Genomic DNA, 19,567 nt, shown 5'->3' with positions numbered 1-19,567 from the left:
AGTTACACGGGAACTAATTTTAAATAAGAAATTCTATTAAAAGTGCTTTAATTGTTTTTAGTAGAAAAATACAGACATTTCTTTAAATTAATTATACCACATACATCTATTTACATAAGTTTTTTAACATACATTAAACACTGAAAATAATTTTTCGAAGATTTTTGAAGTATAACCTTATTTGTTTCGATTATTCTTTTCAGGTTAGAAAGATTGCCAATTCCTCATAGCCAATATTTTCCTGGGATTCAATAGTAGTTTATAAGAATTCCACAGATTTTTCTACTTCTTTTGCATTCACTTTTGATTCATCAATATGATCTTCAGCTTCTTCCTCTTCATCTGATATTCCTTTGGTATTATCTATGATGTCCGCATCTGTCAATGTTCTGCATGTTGCCAGGCAGTTGCCCACTTGTAAACATCATCAAAATTAATGTCAATTAATTTATTGCATTCCATTCTGGGAAATCTGGCACTGCATTTTCAGCATTAACATTTTCTTCTTCTTTACTGATGCCTTCATCCTCTTATTTATCATCTTCACAGCTATTCTTAAAACCAGCTTTTTAAAACCCTTTTGTCGTTTTTAGAGACACATTTCTCCAGGCAAAACAGTAAATCCGATAGCATCTAACTTGTTTCATCAATGGCATCTACAAGTTTGTGTACCAACTGTTTTTTATAGCTTTCTTATCTATGTTGAAAAGCTAACCCCTGATGGTCACTACTCATTAACCCCTCACTTACTGCCAGAATCATCGTATTCCTTTCTAGTTAAGGAAGTGCAAGGATAGTGACTGAAATTCCAAGAAACACTCCCTACCTATTTATCCTTACTTCCTGTGGATTCACGAAATTTATCTCTGTCTACGAGTTCTACAGATAAAGAAAGTTTTGATATTTGTGCTCGATTATTAGAAATTCGAGAAACGGAGGTTTTGAAGGAAAAAAATTCGACATAAGCAAGGAAAATACATTGATTTTAGACAGTAAATGTAGGGAATTATAGAAATTTTGAGATAAACAGGTTCAATTGTGTATATATATATAAATAAAATTTCGATATTTTAATTTCTGTGTAACCACAACTAAAAATTGTTTTCCTAAGAAGGTGCATGAAAATTCAACCTTGCTAAACCGCTTAACGATAAAGTTGTAAATTAAAATAAGAAATATATTCTAGCATTAACCTAAATTTATTACCACTACTAAAAATTTTCAAGGACTGCAGAAACCTTGTTGGGACTCTTTATGTACTCTTATTTATCTACTATGAATATTTTTTCTACTTTTAAATTTTCTTTTTAATGACATTGATTAAACTTTTGTTAATACAAATGAAAGTTTTCTCATTTTTTAATGCTATAAGTAAATTAATTTCAGTACGCTTCACATTTTAAAATTGCTTAAACTTAACATCGAAATCATGCTAAGAAACAAATTATGTCGTACGACAAAATGAATATTTTCAAGAAAAAAAGAAGTGATTCATGAAAATGCTAATGCCAAAACAAGTGTTGCAAATACACTGTTGCAATAAAAAAAAATAATAATAACTAAGAAAGAAAAAAATATTTTTTAGAAAAATATGAAAACATAGAAAATAAATTGTGAACATATAGAAATGCAAACATTTGAAATAATAAAAATAACTTCAATTAAAAGTAAATTTATCATTATCAAAAAAGTTACAACATAAAGATGGAAGAGCATTAACTCAATATTTAAATTGTTTGTTACAACTGGTTTGCATTTAAATAATAATACTTTACAAGCAATATCCTTTTTAATAATATTGCTTGCAATGAAACTTTTTTTTTGAGGGATAACAGATTTTGGTGCATGTTTTTAAAGTTGGGTTTTACCTTAAGTTGAAATTAGGTTAGGTAAAATTCCTGTTCTGTTAGTAAAAAAAAAATCTAATTTTGTTTTACTTGAAGCAGTTATTTTTTTATTTCCTCACATTTTTTAATCAAAGATCTTAAATGTGTTAGTAATACTTAATATCCCTGTAGCAGAATTTTTTGGACTTTCTGCGACAAACCTCTCTAGCACTAATATTTTTCTGCAAGATACTATTAGTATTTTTTTAACATATCATCTTGAAAAAAATAATATATTTTGACAATTTAGCAAGATTTTTTAAATTTATTTTTTAATGTGTTAGTGCAAAATTTTGAATCAAAAATCATATATTGACCAACAAAAGAGCAAAATTAAATATAGTTAATTCTTAAAAAAAATCCTTTTTTAAAAAAAAAAATTAAAATATGTTATAAAAGGTTAAAATGAAATAGAAAAAATTAGCATTAATGCAACAATTGTAACAATTTGTCGACAAACATTTCTGTTAGTGATGGGGGGGAATGCGTGATTGGTTGGTTTGCTGAGGAAAAATAATTCACAGATTTCTTTGAATGGGAATACAAAAGCTTTCAGAAAAAGAGTGCAATATAAAATCTATTATTATTAAATTATAATCACCTAATCTTTGGAGAATTTTAAAAAGTTAAAAATACAAAAGCATTTCATCAACATGGAAAAAAATTACCACGAAAGCATCGGAACAAACTTGAGCCATAAATAGATTCAGCCTAGAAACAGATTTTAAAAACAGAAGCTAATATCCTAATATCTTCTTCAACCTCCACCACAATCTTTCCTAAACTGCACAGTCCCATAGCGGTCAAAGGTTTCTACATTCGTTCAGCAACTGTGGAAGAATTTTATGTGGCATTCTAGTTTAACAGAGCTGTAATGGAGCAAATTTTGATGCAAGCAAAGTATCGCTAAGTTGATGATATTGTTTGGAGATACATTTCCGTCTAAAAAAAGTGGGTATAATGGATGAAATAATTTAAATTAAGAAAATTAGTAAATAATTTAAATTAGTGAAATTAAAAAAATTACCAAAGAAAAAATTTCCAGCTTTTCTTTAAAATTCCCTTATTCTTTCAGGGTTTTATCCAAATTTCCCTGATTTTTTCCAGTATAAAAAAATTCCCTGATAATTCCAGGTTTTCAAGGTAGGTGGCTACCCTGTTTAATGAAACTAACCCGTATTTGCATTTACATGGAGGAAAACCTCCCACAATTATCCTGACAGGAAGGGGACTATAACCCATGATCCGTCTACCTTGTCAGCACTGTGGTCGGTGCAAGCCGGGTGCAGAGTTTGTATCGACCAGCCAACACTGGTTTTCAAACCTGTGCTACCTCATTGGGAGGCGAGCGCTCTATCCCTTGAGCCACCACAACTCAGGGGATATCGATATTAATAATGTAAAACAGTTCTTAATAAATATTAAATGCAAGTTTCTTTTCTGAAATAGAAAAATAATTTTTCTTTATTTCTCATTTCTCTAATTATACTTGGGTCTTTAAACTACAACAGCAAAATATTTCTTTTAGGGGTTGATGCTCTAGAATTTCGTGACCAACCTCAAGATTATGGCGTTGAGCATTGTTCAGCATTGAGCCGTCCCCTGAGCCATCGCTGTTCCCTAGCTAAAATATTCAAAAATTTAATGTTTAACCTAAGAGTAAATATAACACAAACCTTAGATATGCGACCACTGTGTAGATAGATTTCATTTATCCACTTTAAAAGCTGTCTGGGATTTTTGTCAGCAATTAAATTGGAATAGTTTGTTGGCCAAAATAAATCCATAACCAAACTTTTTTCAGATCCTTGATAAAAAACTCTGAAAAATAAAATGCATTTTCAAACACTGATACAGGAAAACATTTTTTTTAATGAAAAATATCTAAAATTTTAGATTTAGCATGCAAAGTTACCATATATTTGAAAATGACACACGGTTCCTACTTAATTTCAGGAAAAAAAAACTATTCCCTGACTTTTCCAGGTGTTTCAAGAAACTTTCAATGAAAATCCAATGAAATTTCATTTTTTTACTTGTTATGTCAAATATTAGAGTTTGTGAGCAAAAAATATCAATGAATAAGGAAGGAAGCAAGATTAATTTTATATTTTTATTTTATCCATCGTTGAACAGCCGACCCAATTTTGGACTTACGACTACTAATATTCAACTCCATAGCCTTGTAATTTTGAAACAATCCAGAAGACAGGGAAACTACTGGATCAGAACCCCCAGAGGTATTGATTTGTTATGGGAACATGGAGGACTTTGCGACTCAACAGATTTAATGTGCATCAGTCACCATTTACTACACGGGGAGCCTACGGCCGGCGAGAATCGAACCCACAAACTCTTGGAGATGGGCCCAATGCCCTACCAACCGGGCTATCCTGGCCTTTGCAGCAATTAATTGAACATAAACATAAGAATTATTAAACAAGACGCGTAGCCAAATCTTTCAAGAAAAAATAAGCACCTTTTAAGTACTTTTAAAGCACTATATAAATTAACAAAATGCAAAATAATTTTAAAAGACTTAACTTGATCATTATAAAATAACTAGTTTCTGACAAAGAACTCTTTTTTTTTTTGATTACATTAGCCTATGGATCAAGCGTATAATAGATGAGTGTAGAGAATTGAATTTAGAAGACATAAATTTAAGTGATTGTATTATATTTAGTGACAACCAATCTGCAATTGATTTTTCTCATTCACCTATTGAAAATAGTCGAACGAAACACATCGACGTAAGGTATCATTTTTTAAGAAATTTAATTTATGATAAATTTTTTGCTGTTAAGCACGTTAGGAGTAAATTTAACTTAGCGGACATTTTTACAAAACCTTTAACCAAGTTAGAAGTGGAAAATTTCTGTTCAAAAGTATTTGTGAAAGTTTAATCTTTTGGGTGGTTTCAGGACTGAAACAGCTTAAGTATTAGTTTAAGGAAATTAAATATTTCTTTAGTTTATTGAGGATTTTGATAAACTGTATATGTGTGTTTTTTTGTAAAAGTTGAAGGCATGAGAGGGGGCCGCATGTTAGACAAATAATAGAAGTTAAAAGGTATGAGGTTCGATTTTCCGTCGTCGATCTCATGCATTCAACTTGCGTCGGTGACGTCATGGTCTGCGGGGATCGGCCAGTTTATTTTCATTTGCTGTTGGTCGTTCTTGCGTGGATCATGACGTCACCTGTTATCTGTATTTAAGCTTCTGTTGAAGCAGATCATTTTGTATTCTTTCTTTTCGTCACTCTGTTTGTGACATTCTTTATTACTAATGTTTTTAAATAAACTCATTTCTTCAGAAACTTCGTTTCTTTTTTTCTTTTGAGTTATTGATATACAGGTATGATATTCTGAGAGAATCTCGGCTGTCAAAATGATCAAGAGATTTTTCGGCTCGATATCAGAGAATGGAAAATGAAGTCTAAAATTCAAAATATCTTGCAAAATGCAGCAAAGTTGCACATGAGAGTGCAATAATCTCACCATACCCAGTGCAGTATATATGCATACGGACTCGCAAATATCTCATCAAACAAGTAAAATCATTGACGCTTTGACACACTACGGACAGACGGTACGCCGAAATGCATTGTGTTTGAATGAATTGTGAAAATGTTGAATAGAACAATGTGAAAAGCATGCATTTGCATAATACGTGGCAAAAATCGACATGGTTAAGAGCAAAATCTCATTTTCGAAACGAGAAAATGAAGCACTTTTTAAAAATGCTTCGCACCATGAGTAATAAAGTAGAACAATATAGTCTAGCAGTATAGACTAACATTATAGTTTCTAGTAAGTAAAACCGAAAGAATATTCTTGTTAAAATAGAATTAAACAAAGCTTTAGAACACTAACAATAAACTTGATGAGTAAGCGTTTCTTAAATTTGAATCAAACACGAACACATTACTAAGAGAAAAAAACAGCTCAGAAGAGGAAGAACATTCCAGTCTCTGATTCAATGTGAACTTCGCCCTTCCAACACGGAAATCTACTTTCATTGTTATTATCTGAGAGGTAGCAGGAAGAGGAAGGCGAACTTGCTCAGATCACTTTTTGGGATTTTTTCAGTGAGTCTGGTAGATGAAAGGCAGGTGGTGCGAGTAGCAGATGTTTAGAATGTAAACACACAAAAAGTGGGAACTTTGAATTGATTGGAAAACTTCTCTTTACAGGTGTTAATTTGCAAAAAAAAAAAAATGGATTGTGCATTACTTTAGTTTACCTCAAGGATATTTTAACGTAATCACTGGGATAACGATTTCATAATTTTGAAGAAATCATAGAAAAACAAATTCAGAAAGACGTGTTATTGAAAGTTTAGATCTCGTTGACTGAGCAAGCTGGACTAATAACATCAAATTCATTTAGACTGGAAAGATTAAGAATGCATTCTGAGATTTCATGATGAAGATTGTTTTAAATATGATAAGTATAATTTAAATTTAACTAGTGAAAACCTGAAAAAAAGTTTCGGCATTGTTTTAATTTTAATAGTTGAAATGATTTTGTTCTTAAAACAATTTTTGGCATTGTCTTCTGAACTGTTTAGACTTTAAGATTCTGAAATTAAAGCTTTAGCGATGTTTTTCTTTCTCAACAATGCCTTTTTATAAATGTATAATAAATAATGGCTCTAAACAAGAAGATGAGAAATCTGAATTACGCACACAAAAAGAAAATATAGATGTTTTGTCTGCTAATAAGCGAACGTTTAATGCCATTTGTCATATATTACAATTTGCTAGAGTAGCAGACAATATTTTTAGTGGAATCAATGAAGAATCCAGGCATTTGATCAAGAGAACTACTAATTTGACAACTAAAATACAAAGCTGCCAAAACATTATTGACAAACTGGATGCCAAAACTGTTAAAATCCGTAAGTTATTATTTTTTCTATTTTGCTAGACTGAACTGATTAACTAATAGATTATTTGTGAACTTATATTTTTTTAAGTTTTTGTGTTAAGTATTTTACATTATTTGAAATTTTTTTTTCTATTTAGATTAAAAGTTTTACAAATTAAAATTATTTTCAACTTAAATCGTCTTTTGTTTTTTAATTATTAATACAAGTTGAAACTATTGTCGATTTGAAAAATGCACCAACTAGTAATTACAAACTCAACTCATGAATTTAACGATGTTTAGTTGCTAGATCTTTTGCAACAGTGCCTTTTGATAAGTGTAAAACAATTAATGGTGGCCTTAGACATGAAGTTGAAATTCCGAGCTGACACAAAAATTTAGTTATCTATTTGCTGTAAAACAAATGGTGATAATTATTCTTCATTTATCACATCAGTTGCTTGAGTTAGATGGAATTGACATGTGAAATCCAAACATTTGTTAAAGAGAGCAATTGATTTAACAGCTAAAATGCTATGTTATCAAAATATTGATGACAAATTGGACACTAAAACTGTTAGAATTCTTAAGATATTTTTTATCATGCCTGATTGAATTAACCCTTTCGAGCCGACTGTCACATATATGTGACAGCAAGAAACGCGCTCACTTCCCGGCCGACACACCGCGTGTCAGAGAGTTTTCGCGTTCTCCCCCGACCGTCACATATTTGTGCCAGTGTTTCGGAACGTTTTAAAAAATGAAATTTCTTCCAAAAGATGGCATTGTATGTCCTTATGGTTTCAGATACATGTAGATTTGACCTTCTACTCAAGATTAAAGTACATTCACGTGGTTTTTAGGGGAAGGAGAGGAGGGGGGGAATGTTTTATGAGGGCTCTTTAAATTAGCACGTGATATTTATTTACAGTAAGTAAGGGAGTTTTTTTTATCTCTCGCTACTTTCGATTTTCGGATTAGTTTTTAGTGGATAATTAGATCTTGTAGGCTTGAATTTTTTTTCTTTTTACCGTTAGAATGTCGAAGCGTCGAAAATTTTTAACTGAGCTGGAAATAGAGGAAATTATGCGAAATATTTAAACTTATTAATATTTATATTACATTTAAACAAGAAATAACTTAAGTAAATAAATTATCCATAGAAATATATATAAAGCATATGTCACTTAAATACTCTACAGAACAATATTAAACAACGCGCTGATATTTCGGTAATTTCATGGAATTAGGCTTAACATCGAAAAACCCTCCGGCCCTGGGGAGACACACGCTAGAGAGACTGCCGGCCTCAGCGGTAAGCGCGCTTTCGCGCTTTGCGTCGCGAAAGGGTTAACTAATTAATTATTTTTTAACATAATTTGTATACATATATATATATATATAGTGTGAGTGTTAAATATTTTACGTTATTGTAAAAAATTTAATGTCTGTCATTATAAATATTAAATGGTTTTATGATTGAAAAAGATATAAAGTTTTATATTATATTTATTCATAACGCAAAGTTATACCACCATTCAATTAATTATGAAAAAGTAATCTTAGAAAAATGAGCTAGATTCTGAATATTATTAATGTACATCTTGCATGCAGATTTTGTTTTCTTTTTAACTGAAAATGCAAATTTATACTTTAAACTCTAATTTTTTTTTTTGAAGTGAAGAAATTTATTTTCATGAAATATTTTGAAATTCATTATATATTCAAGAAATTAATCTTTAAAATTAATAATATAATTATAATTACTTGTTTTAAACACTGAAGCTGAAAAAGTTGTTGATAATAAAATCAGGATTGGCATGATAAAATTATTTTCATTTTAAAGAATTTTTTTTTTTAATTATTGATGCAAGTTGAAAATATTTTTAAACTGCTCAAATACAAACATTCTTATTCATATAATGTACTCAGAATAAATTTTATACAACATAGTACATTGGTTAAATAAATGTTAAGCTTTGATAGCTTTACCAAGTTAGTGGTGTACATAGAAAGAAGAAGGATTTGACATTGAAAAGAGGATTTACATAACTTTCTGTACAATACATTTAAATATTTATAGATCTTAATAATGTGGAAGTGTTCAATTTTCATGAAGACTAAATCAATACTTTTACTTTCTTTGTGGGAAAAATTTTAGTTGATTAAGCTTTAGACATTAGCTCTACTTATGGATTGATGTCGTAAGCTCTGGGGTGCGATTGTTGCTGTTTTCCAGAGGCACTATCTATGGCCAACAATTCGACTTCTGCCTGACCCGGTAATAGGGCGTATCCATGCATACGTTCATTCATTCATCCACAGATCGCAATTTTGGCCTGAACCAGAGAACCATCAATTTCTGGTCCGGTTACCCTCCGAAAGTATAATTTGTTATGGGAACATAGAGGACTTTGGGATCCGTCAGATTTAGTGTGCACCAGTTACCATTTAATACTCGGGGATTCTTCAATCAGCTGGATTCAAACTCCGTTCTCCCAAACATAAAGTACAGCATCCTACTAACCAGGCGCTATATATAGATTAGGTTTAATACATAATTATCTTTTAACAAAATATGCACACAATATACGTTTTATCCAGGAAAAGGGGGATACATGTGTTATTGATTTTCAAAAGAAGGGGAAATGAGACTAAATATATATTATGAACATGAAACTTACAGATTATATAATTTTTTTAGTTGTATAAAAGTAATTTGCTGTTTAATAAATATCAATTTCATCTAATATCAATTATATCCATGATGTTCCATTTTTGTTTAATTCCAACTGCTTATAAAACTTATTAAATCTGTGACGCATAGTCAAATTTTTCAACAAAAAATAAGCACCTTTTAAGGATTTTTTTAGCACTCAAAAAACATTTTTAAGCACTTTAAAAAAAATTTATAATTAGGATATGCGCACTAATAATTTTTTTCCTTCATATTGTTGAAAATTCTTTATATATATATATATATATATGTTAACAAAATGCAAAATAGTTTTCTAAGTAACATGATCATGATAAAATAACTAGTTTCTGACAAAGAATTCTTTTCGTGATTATATTAGCCACCATAAAAACAATTTCACAATTTTAAATACATTCAATATTGAGTGAATTATTCAATTTTTTTAAATTTATGATTACTTTACACAATTATGTAAAAAAATTATTCAAAATTATAAATAATTAAATTTAAAAAGTTTATTTCCCTCGCAAAATGCAGCAGAGTTGCGCATGAGAATGCACGAATCCATCCCACCGAATCCAGCTCAGAATTCGAACCCACTAGCATTTCATAAAATGATTTACGCTTTCATACGCTACAGATCAATGGCATGTCGAAATAGATAGTGGGTGAATGAATTATGAAAACGCTGAATAGAACAATGTGGAAAACACGCTTTTTGCGTAATTTGGGGCAAAAATTGATATGGTAAAGAAAAAAATCTCATTTAAGAAAAGGGAAAATTAAGCACTTTTTAAAAACACCCAGTGAAAAACCTTTAAGGGCTTTAAAAAAACGAAAGTCGTAATAAGCACCTTTAACCACTTTTTTAAAATGCTACGCACCCTGTTAAACATAAACATCAAACATAAGAATTATTTAACTTAAATCTCAATAACTGTTTACTCTTCATGGCCGCATTTACATATTAACTAGATAGACTGTAGTTTAGGACCACAAAAACTACAGGCGCCACTCAAAATTAAATTTTTTTTAAAGCTTCGCATGAAACTTAAAAATTTGCAAGGGCCTCCGAAACTCAATATACATAATTTTGTACAATATATATATATAATTTTTTTCTTCTTTTTTTGCATTACTTGGAGCAGATCAAAATCAGCAAGTCAACAAAAAGGATTTCCTCCAATTTTCCATAAATTGTTTCTCTAATTGTTGTCCGTTGCAGCCTTTTTTAGTGTCGAATTTCTAGGAGCATGCGCATTTGCAAAGGGAAACGTTTACTAAATTTGAGAAGTTTTTAAAATGATATCACATCAGTGTTTTCACTACAGCGCGAGAACACGAGAATCTCGCATATTTTTTTCTTTTCTCGCATTAAAAGATGATTACCGCGAGAAATTTGCGCATTCTATAAACCAATTTCAAAATTCGCGAATTTCTCGCATTTTGAAAAAATTTGTCATTGCGCCATTTAGAATAAATTTCGTTTCACTTTTCTTCCTGGATCTTTCATTATTTTCAACATCTGCCCCATTATCTAGCTTCTCTATTTACCAGTATTGTTCATAACCTTTAAGAACAACGGAACACCATCTCTCGGAACCACGGAACCTCTTTCAGAACGCATTTCTCTGCAACCACGTGTTTAAACGTAGGTAAGGTTTCTTCATGTAAGACGTTTAAATTTTAGAGCATTAATGTAAGATGGACAAATACCTTGTAAAGGCAATATCTTCTACTCCGAAACGGACAAATGAAAATGAAACAAATGTGGGTAGAAACGATCAAAACGAAACAAATACGCATTTGAGCAACCTAATGAGAAAAGCTGATGAAAAAGTAGACGTAGAACATTTTCCATATGATGTGCAGCAAAAATATTCAATGCTTTAAAAATTAGAAGATGTTAAAAATGTATTATTATTAAAGAAATGATTTTTTTTTCCAAGCTTCTTTGCGTTATTTTTTTTTTTAACTTTTAGAAATCTTACTTAACTTTTTGAAATCTCACCCTGTCTTTGAGAAAGAGTGAGAAATTCTCACCCATTTTTTTTCTGCGATGAAAACACTGCACATATAACTTTTAAGTCAAAAATTGGTCTGATTTCACCAACCTAAAGTAAAAATTCACTCGAGATTATCATTTGCTGTTTTTTTTTTAATTTAAGTTTAAAATAACCAGAATTTATTAATAATAGCTGTTTTTAATTAACAATAATTGATTCAATTTAGATAATAAGATTGAGATACTTGTCCGCTTTACACTTATCCAGAATTCCCGACCGGAACTATTTTTCAAGATACTAGGTTTATTTTTTAAGTAGGGTAAACTAACCAGTAAAGGAACACTTAAGCTTCGCTTGCCTCTTAAAAAATCATATTAATTTCAAAATTCGTAATTTTACTTAAATGATAGTGTCAACATATTTGTTACTAATTGCAAATTACCTAAAAAAATTGTAGAGCACTTATTGTTTTAAAGTTTTGGAGGTTCAAATAACAAGTAGTAAGAAGACCAAGTGAAGGAACAGCTCTTACCAGTGAATGAACACCCAGTAAAGGAACACTTAATTTTGGTTATTTTTTAATGCTCTTTATGAATTTATAAGCCATACAAATATTTAAAAACAAACCTATTCTTGAAATAATAACATATAAATACTTGGAAAATTTTAACTTTTTTTGTAATCATGAATTGAAAATTAAAGTGTCAACATATTAACACATACTGTTCATTCACTGGGAAATCTATGCCCAGTAAGGGAACATGCCTGTTCCCTCACTGGTTAGAAGTTGTTTTTCGTATTTTTAACATACTTTTGATGCGGAACATCACTAAAGGTACAAGAAAATTAAAGTTTATCTTTTATTTTCATTAACTTAGAAAAAAAAACAGTAACGGAACACTTGTTCCTTCGCTGGTTTTTCATCGCTTGGTTGTCCAGTGAATAAACACCCCCTCATCTCAATACTTTATTATACTATGATGCTTAAAAAAAATAAAACGTAACTTCAATAACTATGTTTTGAATTTTCTTTTTCACAGTGAGAAAAATAACACTAAAACAAAAATATTGACACTAAAACAAAAATATTTTGTGAAAAAACATATTGATGTTTGTAGTGGCCTAATAATGAAGGAAATAGCTAACTTACCTTTCAGATGACAAAAAATCATAATTGTCAATAAGCACACGCACATAAAAATCAACTAAAATATCACAGTTAGGATATGGAATAGGATTTCTTCCTTGCTCTTCTTCTGCCTCCCGTATTTTATGATGGATGAAACTTGAGCTGTGAATAAAAGATAGAATTAAAACTACATAGCATTATAAACATATTTTTGTACATAAAAGTGATGATTGGTTCATTTACTGCACATTTTAACACATTGCTAAAAATTAGCTAAAGGCAAAAAATTAATATTTAAGTAAACTAAATACTTAAACATTTTAATCGCTTCCCTTACCAATTTTTTTGAAGAAAAAAAATGACAAAAATCAAAAAAAAAATTTCTCCATTTTATTAATAAATACAAGGAACTAAAACAAAACATAATACATAATTTCTAAGTTGAAATTTTAGTTTTTTTATGCGTAATAAATATATAATTTACCATCAGTATACTATCCCAAATTATCTCGGGCAAATGAAAAAAGTTAAATATTAGTCTTTGTAAATGTTCACATCTTCATAATCTGAAAATTTATCTGCGTTACTTTCACTTTCGCTCGCGAATGCCATTTTTTTCTATGTAAATTAATAAATGTCACAAATACAATTCTAGCAGAAAACAACAAAAATTATAAGATTTGTGTCTTAGCGGGACAACACACGGGACTCACACACAGGAGCCTTTCTGTTGTCAGTGTTGAAACAAAAAATTGACAGTGCCCCGAGGCCTCATAATGGAAAAACAAATAAGAAAAAGAAATTAGAAAAATTTAAATGCAAATGCAAAGAAAAATTAATGACAAACAATCACAATTTAAAAGTACACTGAGAAATTCTTATTAATGATTTAAAAGCACACAGACTAAGACTTAATAAAGAGTCCTCCACATATATGAAAAATAAATAAAGATAAAGTTACAGTTAGAATAGCCACATCAAAATAAAATATAAATCAAGTGCTGACACCTTTTTGAAAACAAGAAAACATTTAATGAGTAAAAATGTTAAAAAATGCTGTCATCTATATGCTTCAGGAACATAAAATCCTAAATTTCACTGCATAGACCTATTTATGCGAGCTTCAATATTGGCCAAATTATTTGAACGTCTTTTATAATTATTAAACGTAATTATTTGAATGTGAGCCACTGACAACAGAAAGGCTCCTGTGTGTTAGCAGGCAGTGTGTCCCCTGATGAAGTGCTCTTCTGCTAAACCTCAGATCATAAAATTTTTCTTGTTTTTCTGCTAGAATTGTATTTCTGATTTTCTAAATTAACATTTTTGATCTATTACTTACTTAACAATGCGTTCAAACACAGCCCATAAATTTGTGAATCCAAAACCTCTTCCACCAGTTAACGCACTTTTGTAATAGTACCTTCGACTGTAATCTGAAGGTGAATAGATCGTCAGAGTATCGTACAAGTAGCGATTGGCAGCAATTGCACTTTTTTTATCACAGTCTTCACTCTGAAATTAAAATTTTTCATGATTAATGAGTTTTTTTTTCCCATCTCAAATACAGAATTCAACACAAAGATAGATAAAATTTTGCACAGATTTTATTTATTCATTTGTTTGGATTTTGGAACGAGGGGATAGTAGTTATTGACATTGCCAACCTTCAACTAACAAAAGGTATCCCAACATAGAACTGCCATCAACTGCCTTTAGCAGTTGAGTGTATATGTTGTGTGTGATTGAGACTGAGCAGCAACAGCGAGCGGAGATAGATAATGTTGCAGTCACGCGTATCAAGTCAACTGTTCAATGTGGACCATTCATCGAAGTAGGCGTGTTCAGATCGAGGAGGGTGTTATTGTCCACATAGGGGTGTTCATATCGAAATGAGAGTTTTTCTGTCAAGATAGGCGGGTTCATATTGAAATGGGAGTTTCCATCAAGGTAGGTGTTAACACACCACGTCCGGGTTAACAATGTGGAGATAGTTATTGACAATGTCAACCGTCATCTATGAACCGCCATCTACTCCGACATAGAGTCGAGTTATCAGATCTTATATACGAGTGAATTGGAATTGTATTTTTGCAGTGGTAGATATACTACAGATATTTAATTTAAAATTTTGATGTATATGTTAAATCTTATATCTGGGTCACTTAAAGACAACAGGTGATTTGTCGTTCCAAGGCTTTTGAGTTATTCTAACAGCAATGCTCTTTTTGAATTTTCAACTGCTTTTCAACTACGGGCATTGTTACACGTGGTATAGTATGTCTACAGTAAAAACTCCCCCCTCCAAGGCCATCTGCTGCTACGGAAAGAAGAATAGCGCAATTCAGGAAGGGTAACTTCTCGTCACTGTAGGACTGAGACAATAGACCGAAGAAAAAAGTTCCCTTTCTCTCGCTGACCAGAGCCAAATCCTGTCCTAAACAATGACCCCACACCCCTAATTGAAATAGTTATACCACATTACCATAGTCATGGGTCCACATGAATGGCTAGGGGAATTCTTACTTTAGACCCTTGTGGCAGAATTTGCTCGAGCTATCGGTGACAAAACTCTCTATCACTAATATCTTTCTGCAAGATACTTTTACTAATAATAAACATATATGTCACAAATTTAAAATAACAAAAGCGCTGTGTTTACAAAAAAAACTATATAATTTTCCTTAATAAAACATGTAATAATTTTTAATTTTAATATTAATTGTGATACTCTAGCATTTTGTGGGGGGGGGGACATAAAAATTATTTTTTTCCTCGCAAATTGTAAATATTTATCACAGTAAAAAAATAAAATTAGAAAACGTGAAATATGTAGTAGTGATTGCCGAAAAAAAGATTGACAACGCAATCATGCGAACCAGGCTCCTCAAATGCGTGTTTCGCTTCGAGATTACGTTGTTGTAATAAATAATATTGCATAAAAAATATTGGATTTAAAAGTTACGGAGAAATCAATGGCAATTACTGTCAAAAACTCAATTTAATTATTACCTGAAAATGTAAATACTCACATGCATGCAGGATTCAAATTTCCCATAATGTTTGAAATATATCATGACATTTAAAATCTACAGGAAAACCAATAACTATAACAGCCGAAACTACCATTTAAACCTTTCATCGAATAACAATACTATCGTTGTAAATCGAGCATGTCAAAAAGTGACTAGTGAATTTCTGTAGAAAAGAAAAGTAATTTTTTTAAAACTTTTTAAAAGAAAAGTCTTTCTGGAAGACTTTTCTTTTAATTCTTTCTGGAAGACTTTTTTTTAAGAAAAGTCTTTCTGGAAGAAAAGTCTTCTGTGACAATGTCGCTGCATCGCTGAAGTTCTGCCACAGGGCTTTAAATAAACTATATCTCTTACAATAAAATAGCAAAATAATAAAATAGTAAGAAAAGAAAAATTAATTAAAAACAAGTACAGTTATATTAAACAAATAAGTGAGCGGTCTTCATTTTGCTGACCAAATAAATTGCTCCTAAATTTGAGCTAACAACTATACATTTTTTGACAATTAACAATTGCTACAATTAACTATTGTCAAACAAGAAGACTTCCAAGATGTGTAGTGTACTAATAGTTAACATAACGAGATCTCTCTGATAGGTCAGCAAAGTGATAACTCACATTATGCAACTCATTTCATGGAATAAAACATCTAGCAGTTTTTTCAACTTTGCATAAACTCATCAAATATAAAAAGTGTTAGCATTACTAAACAATTTTTAATGCTTTCAAACTTATCTTCTTTAAGAAGACAAAATATTTTATAGATATTGATAAATACTTTGTTTAAAATAAAACAATGATTTTTTTTTATTTTGCTTTAGTATTAATGAGAACATAATAAAAAATAATTAAGAAATTTCTTAGAATTTCATTTCNTTTTTTTTTTTTTTTTTTTGAGACTATATAGATTCCAAACAAGATTTTAGTTTTCTAACTTGACTTCTATCTAATAAATCTATTAATATCTAATAAAATGTCCCTTATGACTAAAAAGGAATTTGTCTTAGGTTCTTACCAGTTTTCGATATCAAAAACTCAATCCTGATTTCAATTAAGAGTTTTTTGTGTCGTGAAATGTAGAATCTGCAAAAATTTGAAATTTTGCTTTCATGATATAACTTTTTTTAATCAGAAAACAGCCCTTAATGCGATATAATGCCCTTAACACTAAACATATCATAACTGGTCAAATGATTGTTTAAGAACTTCTAAATCGAAAATGGGCTTATCATCTTATTGTTTTAGCACATTTGACTTCCTGACTTTTTTCTAACAATTATATACAGTAAATATTCTGTTATTATTATTATTATTTGTATTTTGTTTGCTTCAAATAATACTTGTCGTATACCTATTTATGCCACAACCGGTCGTTTGACTGGGAGAACTATTAATTGCTTTATAAGGCCATCAGATCAGAAAGTACGATGTAATGCGTGTTCTAAGTATTGCATTTGATTAGGTGTACATTACTGCGAAGACTGTTGCATAGATAGTGCAATCAGAATAACTATGAACTCAAATTTCAAGACAGCACCTAAAATTTTAGACTGGCCTTTTTATGTAAGAAAAGGTGACAAAAACTAAATGTTTTGGTCAGTAGCTTATATTTTATTTTGATAGCTTTACTTCATTTCTAACTAACTGATAGTTTTTACTCAGAAAAATGTGGAAACAATCAAAAGTGCACAAGTTCTTAGAAGATATAATATTAATTATAAGAAAAATTATAATTCTTATAATTATAAGAATTGTTGAGCAATGAATTAAAAATTCTTATTCTTTGTGTTTGTAATACATAAAAATTGGCAATATACAATTTGTTTAATTACAATAGAGTTTTTCAGTTTATTTCCTTCCCAACATCCATATTTCATACATTCAATCAAGAAGTCAGGTTATTTGACCGGATATGGTAGAAACAGTTACAGATTAAGTGTTGGTATGTTCAATGCAATGATATAACTCAAAACAAAACAGATATAAGCTTACCATTAGTATTTGAAATATGACTGAAGACAGAACTTTCTCACTTGGTACTCTGTTAATTTTATTCGCAATACAATCGATGGCATTGGAGTATCGAGGTGGATTTTGATGTATCAAAGTCAAGAAAATAGTTTCAATGCCGAGCTCTAGGGGAGTTGTTTTCTACGAAGAATAAATTACATTTTTAAGTAATTATTTGAAATAAGGCTAAATAAAGCATCATAAATTTTTTTTAATAAGAAAAATAAAGATTTTTGTTCATACATAGCTTGAAGGCAGTTTTATTACAATAGCTTATAAAATTTGAAGGAATAAATATTTTTTTAAACCCCTCACAGATAAAAAGTTATACAAATCTCTCTCTATATGTATATATATATATAAATANATATATATATATATTATACATATATATATGAAGTCCCTGGACAAATTATTAGACGTACTATAAGATTTTATTTAAAATCTTAATTATCAGACGATACTATACAGCTTTATTGTTTTTACGTGACAGAAACCGGTTTGCACTAGTTTACGTTCGCGAATCAATTGGTTAATTTAGACAATATAAAATATAAATTTGATGATAGGATAAATGAGACAAAATATTATATAAATATAGAATATTTATTATATCAAGCATTATATTAGTATATTCTAATAATTAGACCAAATTATTAGACGCACTATAGTTTTTTTTAATAATGATATGATTTGCACGAGTTTATATTCAATACTTTTATATTTAAACATACATGCAATGGGTTTTTATTCAGGAGATTTTTTAGATACTTTCTATTTGCATTTATTCTTAACGTATTGCATTACAATGTTAATTAACCAATTGATACAGGAGCGTAAACAAATGCAAACCGAGTAAAAACAATACAGCTGTATAATATCACCTGATAATTATAATTTTACATAGAATCTTACAGTGCGTCTATTAATATGGTCAGAGACTGTAGATGTTTTATATATTTCACAGCAATGCATGCAGCAAATTATTCATCCAGTTTCATGCAAAGAATTAAATGAAGGAACATCTCAGAAAGGAGCAAACTCATAACTAGACCTATTACGGCCAAATATCACCACCAAGCCACCAGGAATTTTTTTACCTGTAAGAATTTGAATTAAAATATGCTGTGGTTTGCATAGGGTTGGTTAATGTTGCACAATTTGGCAACTTTTTTTGCCATAGAAATAAATAAAAAAAGGTATAGAAAGGGAAAAATTTGAAAGGTAAAATTAAAAATTATCACTTGACAAACTATATTTTTCTTTAATTTATTCCAAGTAAAACAAGAAAGCAATTTTATTTGGGACCTTAATGATTCCAGTTGGTGCAAACAGGTGTCTATATGAAAATATCTCTATATGAAATACGTAATAATCTCTATATGAATACGGTGTCTATATGAAATACGTAAAACCTTCATCTGAAATGCTAATAATTATACTATGCTTAGCTATGAGCTTATTATCTTATGTCCTATGAGCTTGTTAGCTAATTTTTATTTTTTATATACATAGAAAGCATCACAAATTATCCTACCCAGTGGGACAGTGAAAAGATTTTTAATTTTTTGAAATCTAGAATAAAACATAAGAATACATTTCAATTGCAGCAGGAATAGTACAGTAAAAATAGCTCATAAATCATCAAAGTTTTGGACACTAAATATGCTCATAATTTTTTTTTTCATTATACCTCATTTATAATTCAAGCACAAAAAAGCTTTGAAGTTGTATACTAACTAATCAATTTATATAAATATATACAGTAGGGAACCGATTATCCGGAACGATCGGGACCATTGCTATTCCGAATAACTGATTTTTCCGGTTTTCTGAATCGCTACAAAAAGCCGTTTTTTTATTGTTAAACCCAACTAGAAAAAAAAAATTTGGAAATAATCTTAAAAAGAGGAAAAAACGATGAAGTAATACACCA

At 30.0% G+C, this 19,567-nt stretch overlaps 1 protein-coding gene across 4 annotated transcripts in view; it reads right to left on the bottom strand.

Annotated features, from left to right (window-relative positions):
- Nucleotides 1-19,567, bottom strand: part of LOC107452356 (SMC5-SMC6 complex localization factor protein 1) — a 42,515-nt gene that overhangs the window by 20,724 nt on the left and 2,224 nt on the right. For all 4 annotated transcript variants that reach the window (XM_043049405.2, XM_071182942.1, XM_016068810.3 and 1 more), the window contains exons 2-5: nt 17,614-17,772; nt 13,932-14,104; nt 12,611-12,751; nt 3,563-3,707 (exon numbers count right to left, since the gene is read on the bottom strand). In XM_043049405.2, the coding sequence (XP_042905339.1) occupies nt 3,563-3,707; nt 12,611-12,751; nt 13,932-14,104; nt 17,614-17,772 (618 nt within the window). The remainder of the gene's footprint in view (nt 1-3,562; nt 3,708-12,610; nt 12,752-13,931; nt 14,105-17,613; nt 17,773-19,567) is intronic.

Source organism: Parasteatoda tepidariorum, chromosome 7 (genome assembly GCF_043381705.1).
Source record: "Parasteatoda tepidariorum isolate YZ-2023 chromosome 7, CAS_Ptep_4.0, whole genome shotgun sequence".
Lineage (NCBI taxonomy): Eukaryota > Metazoa > Arthropoda > Arachnida > Araneae > Theridiidae > Parasteatoda > Parasteatoda tepidariorum.
The sequence above is the reverse complement of the archived record's forward strand: the minus strand, read 5'-3'. Positions and strand labels throughout refer to the sequence as shown.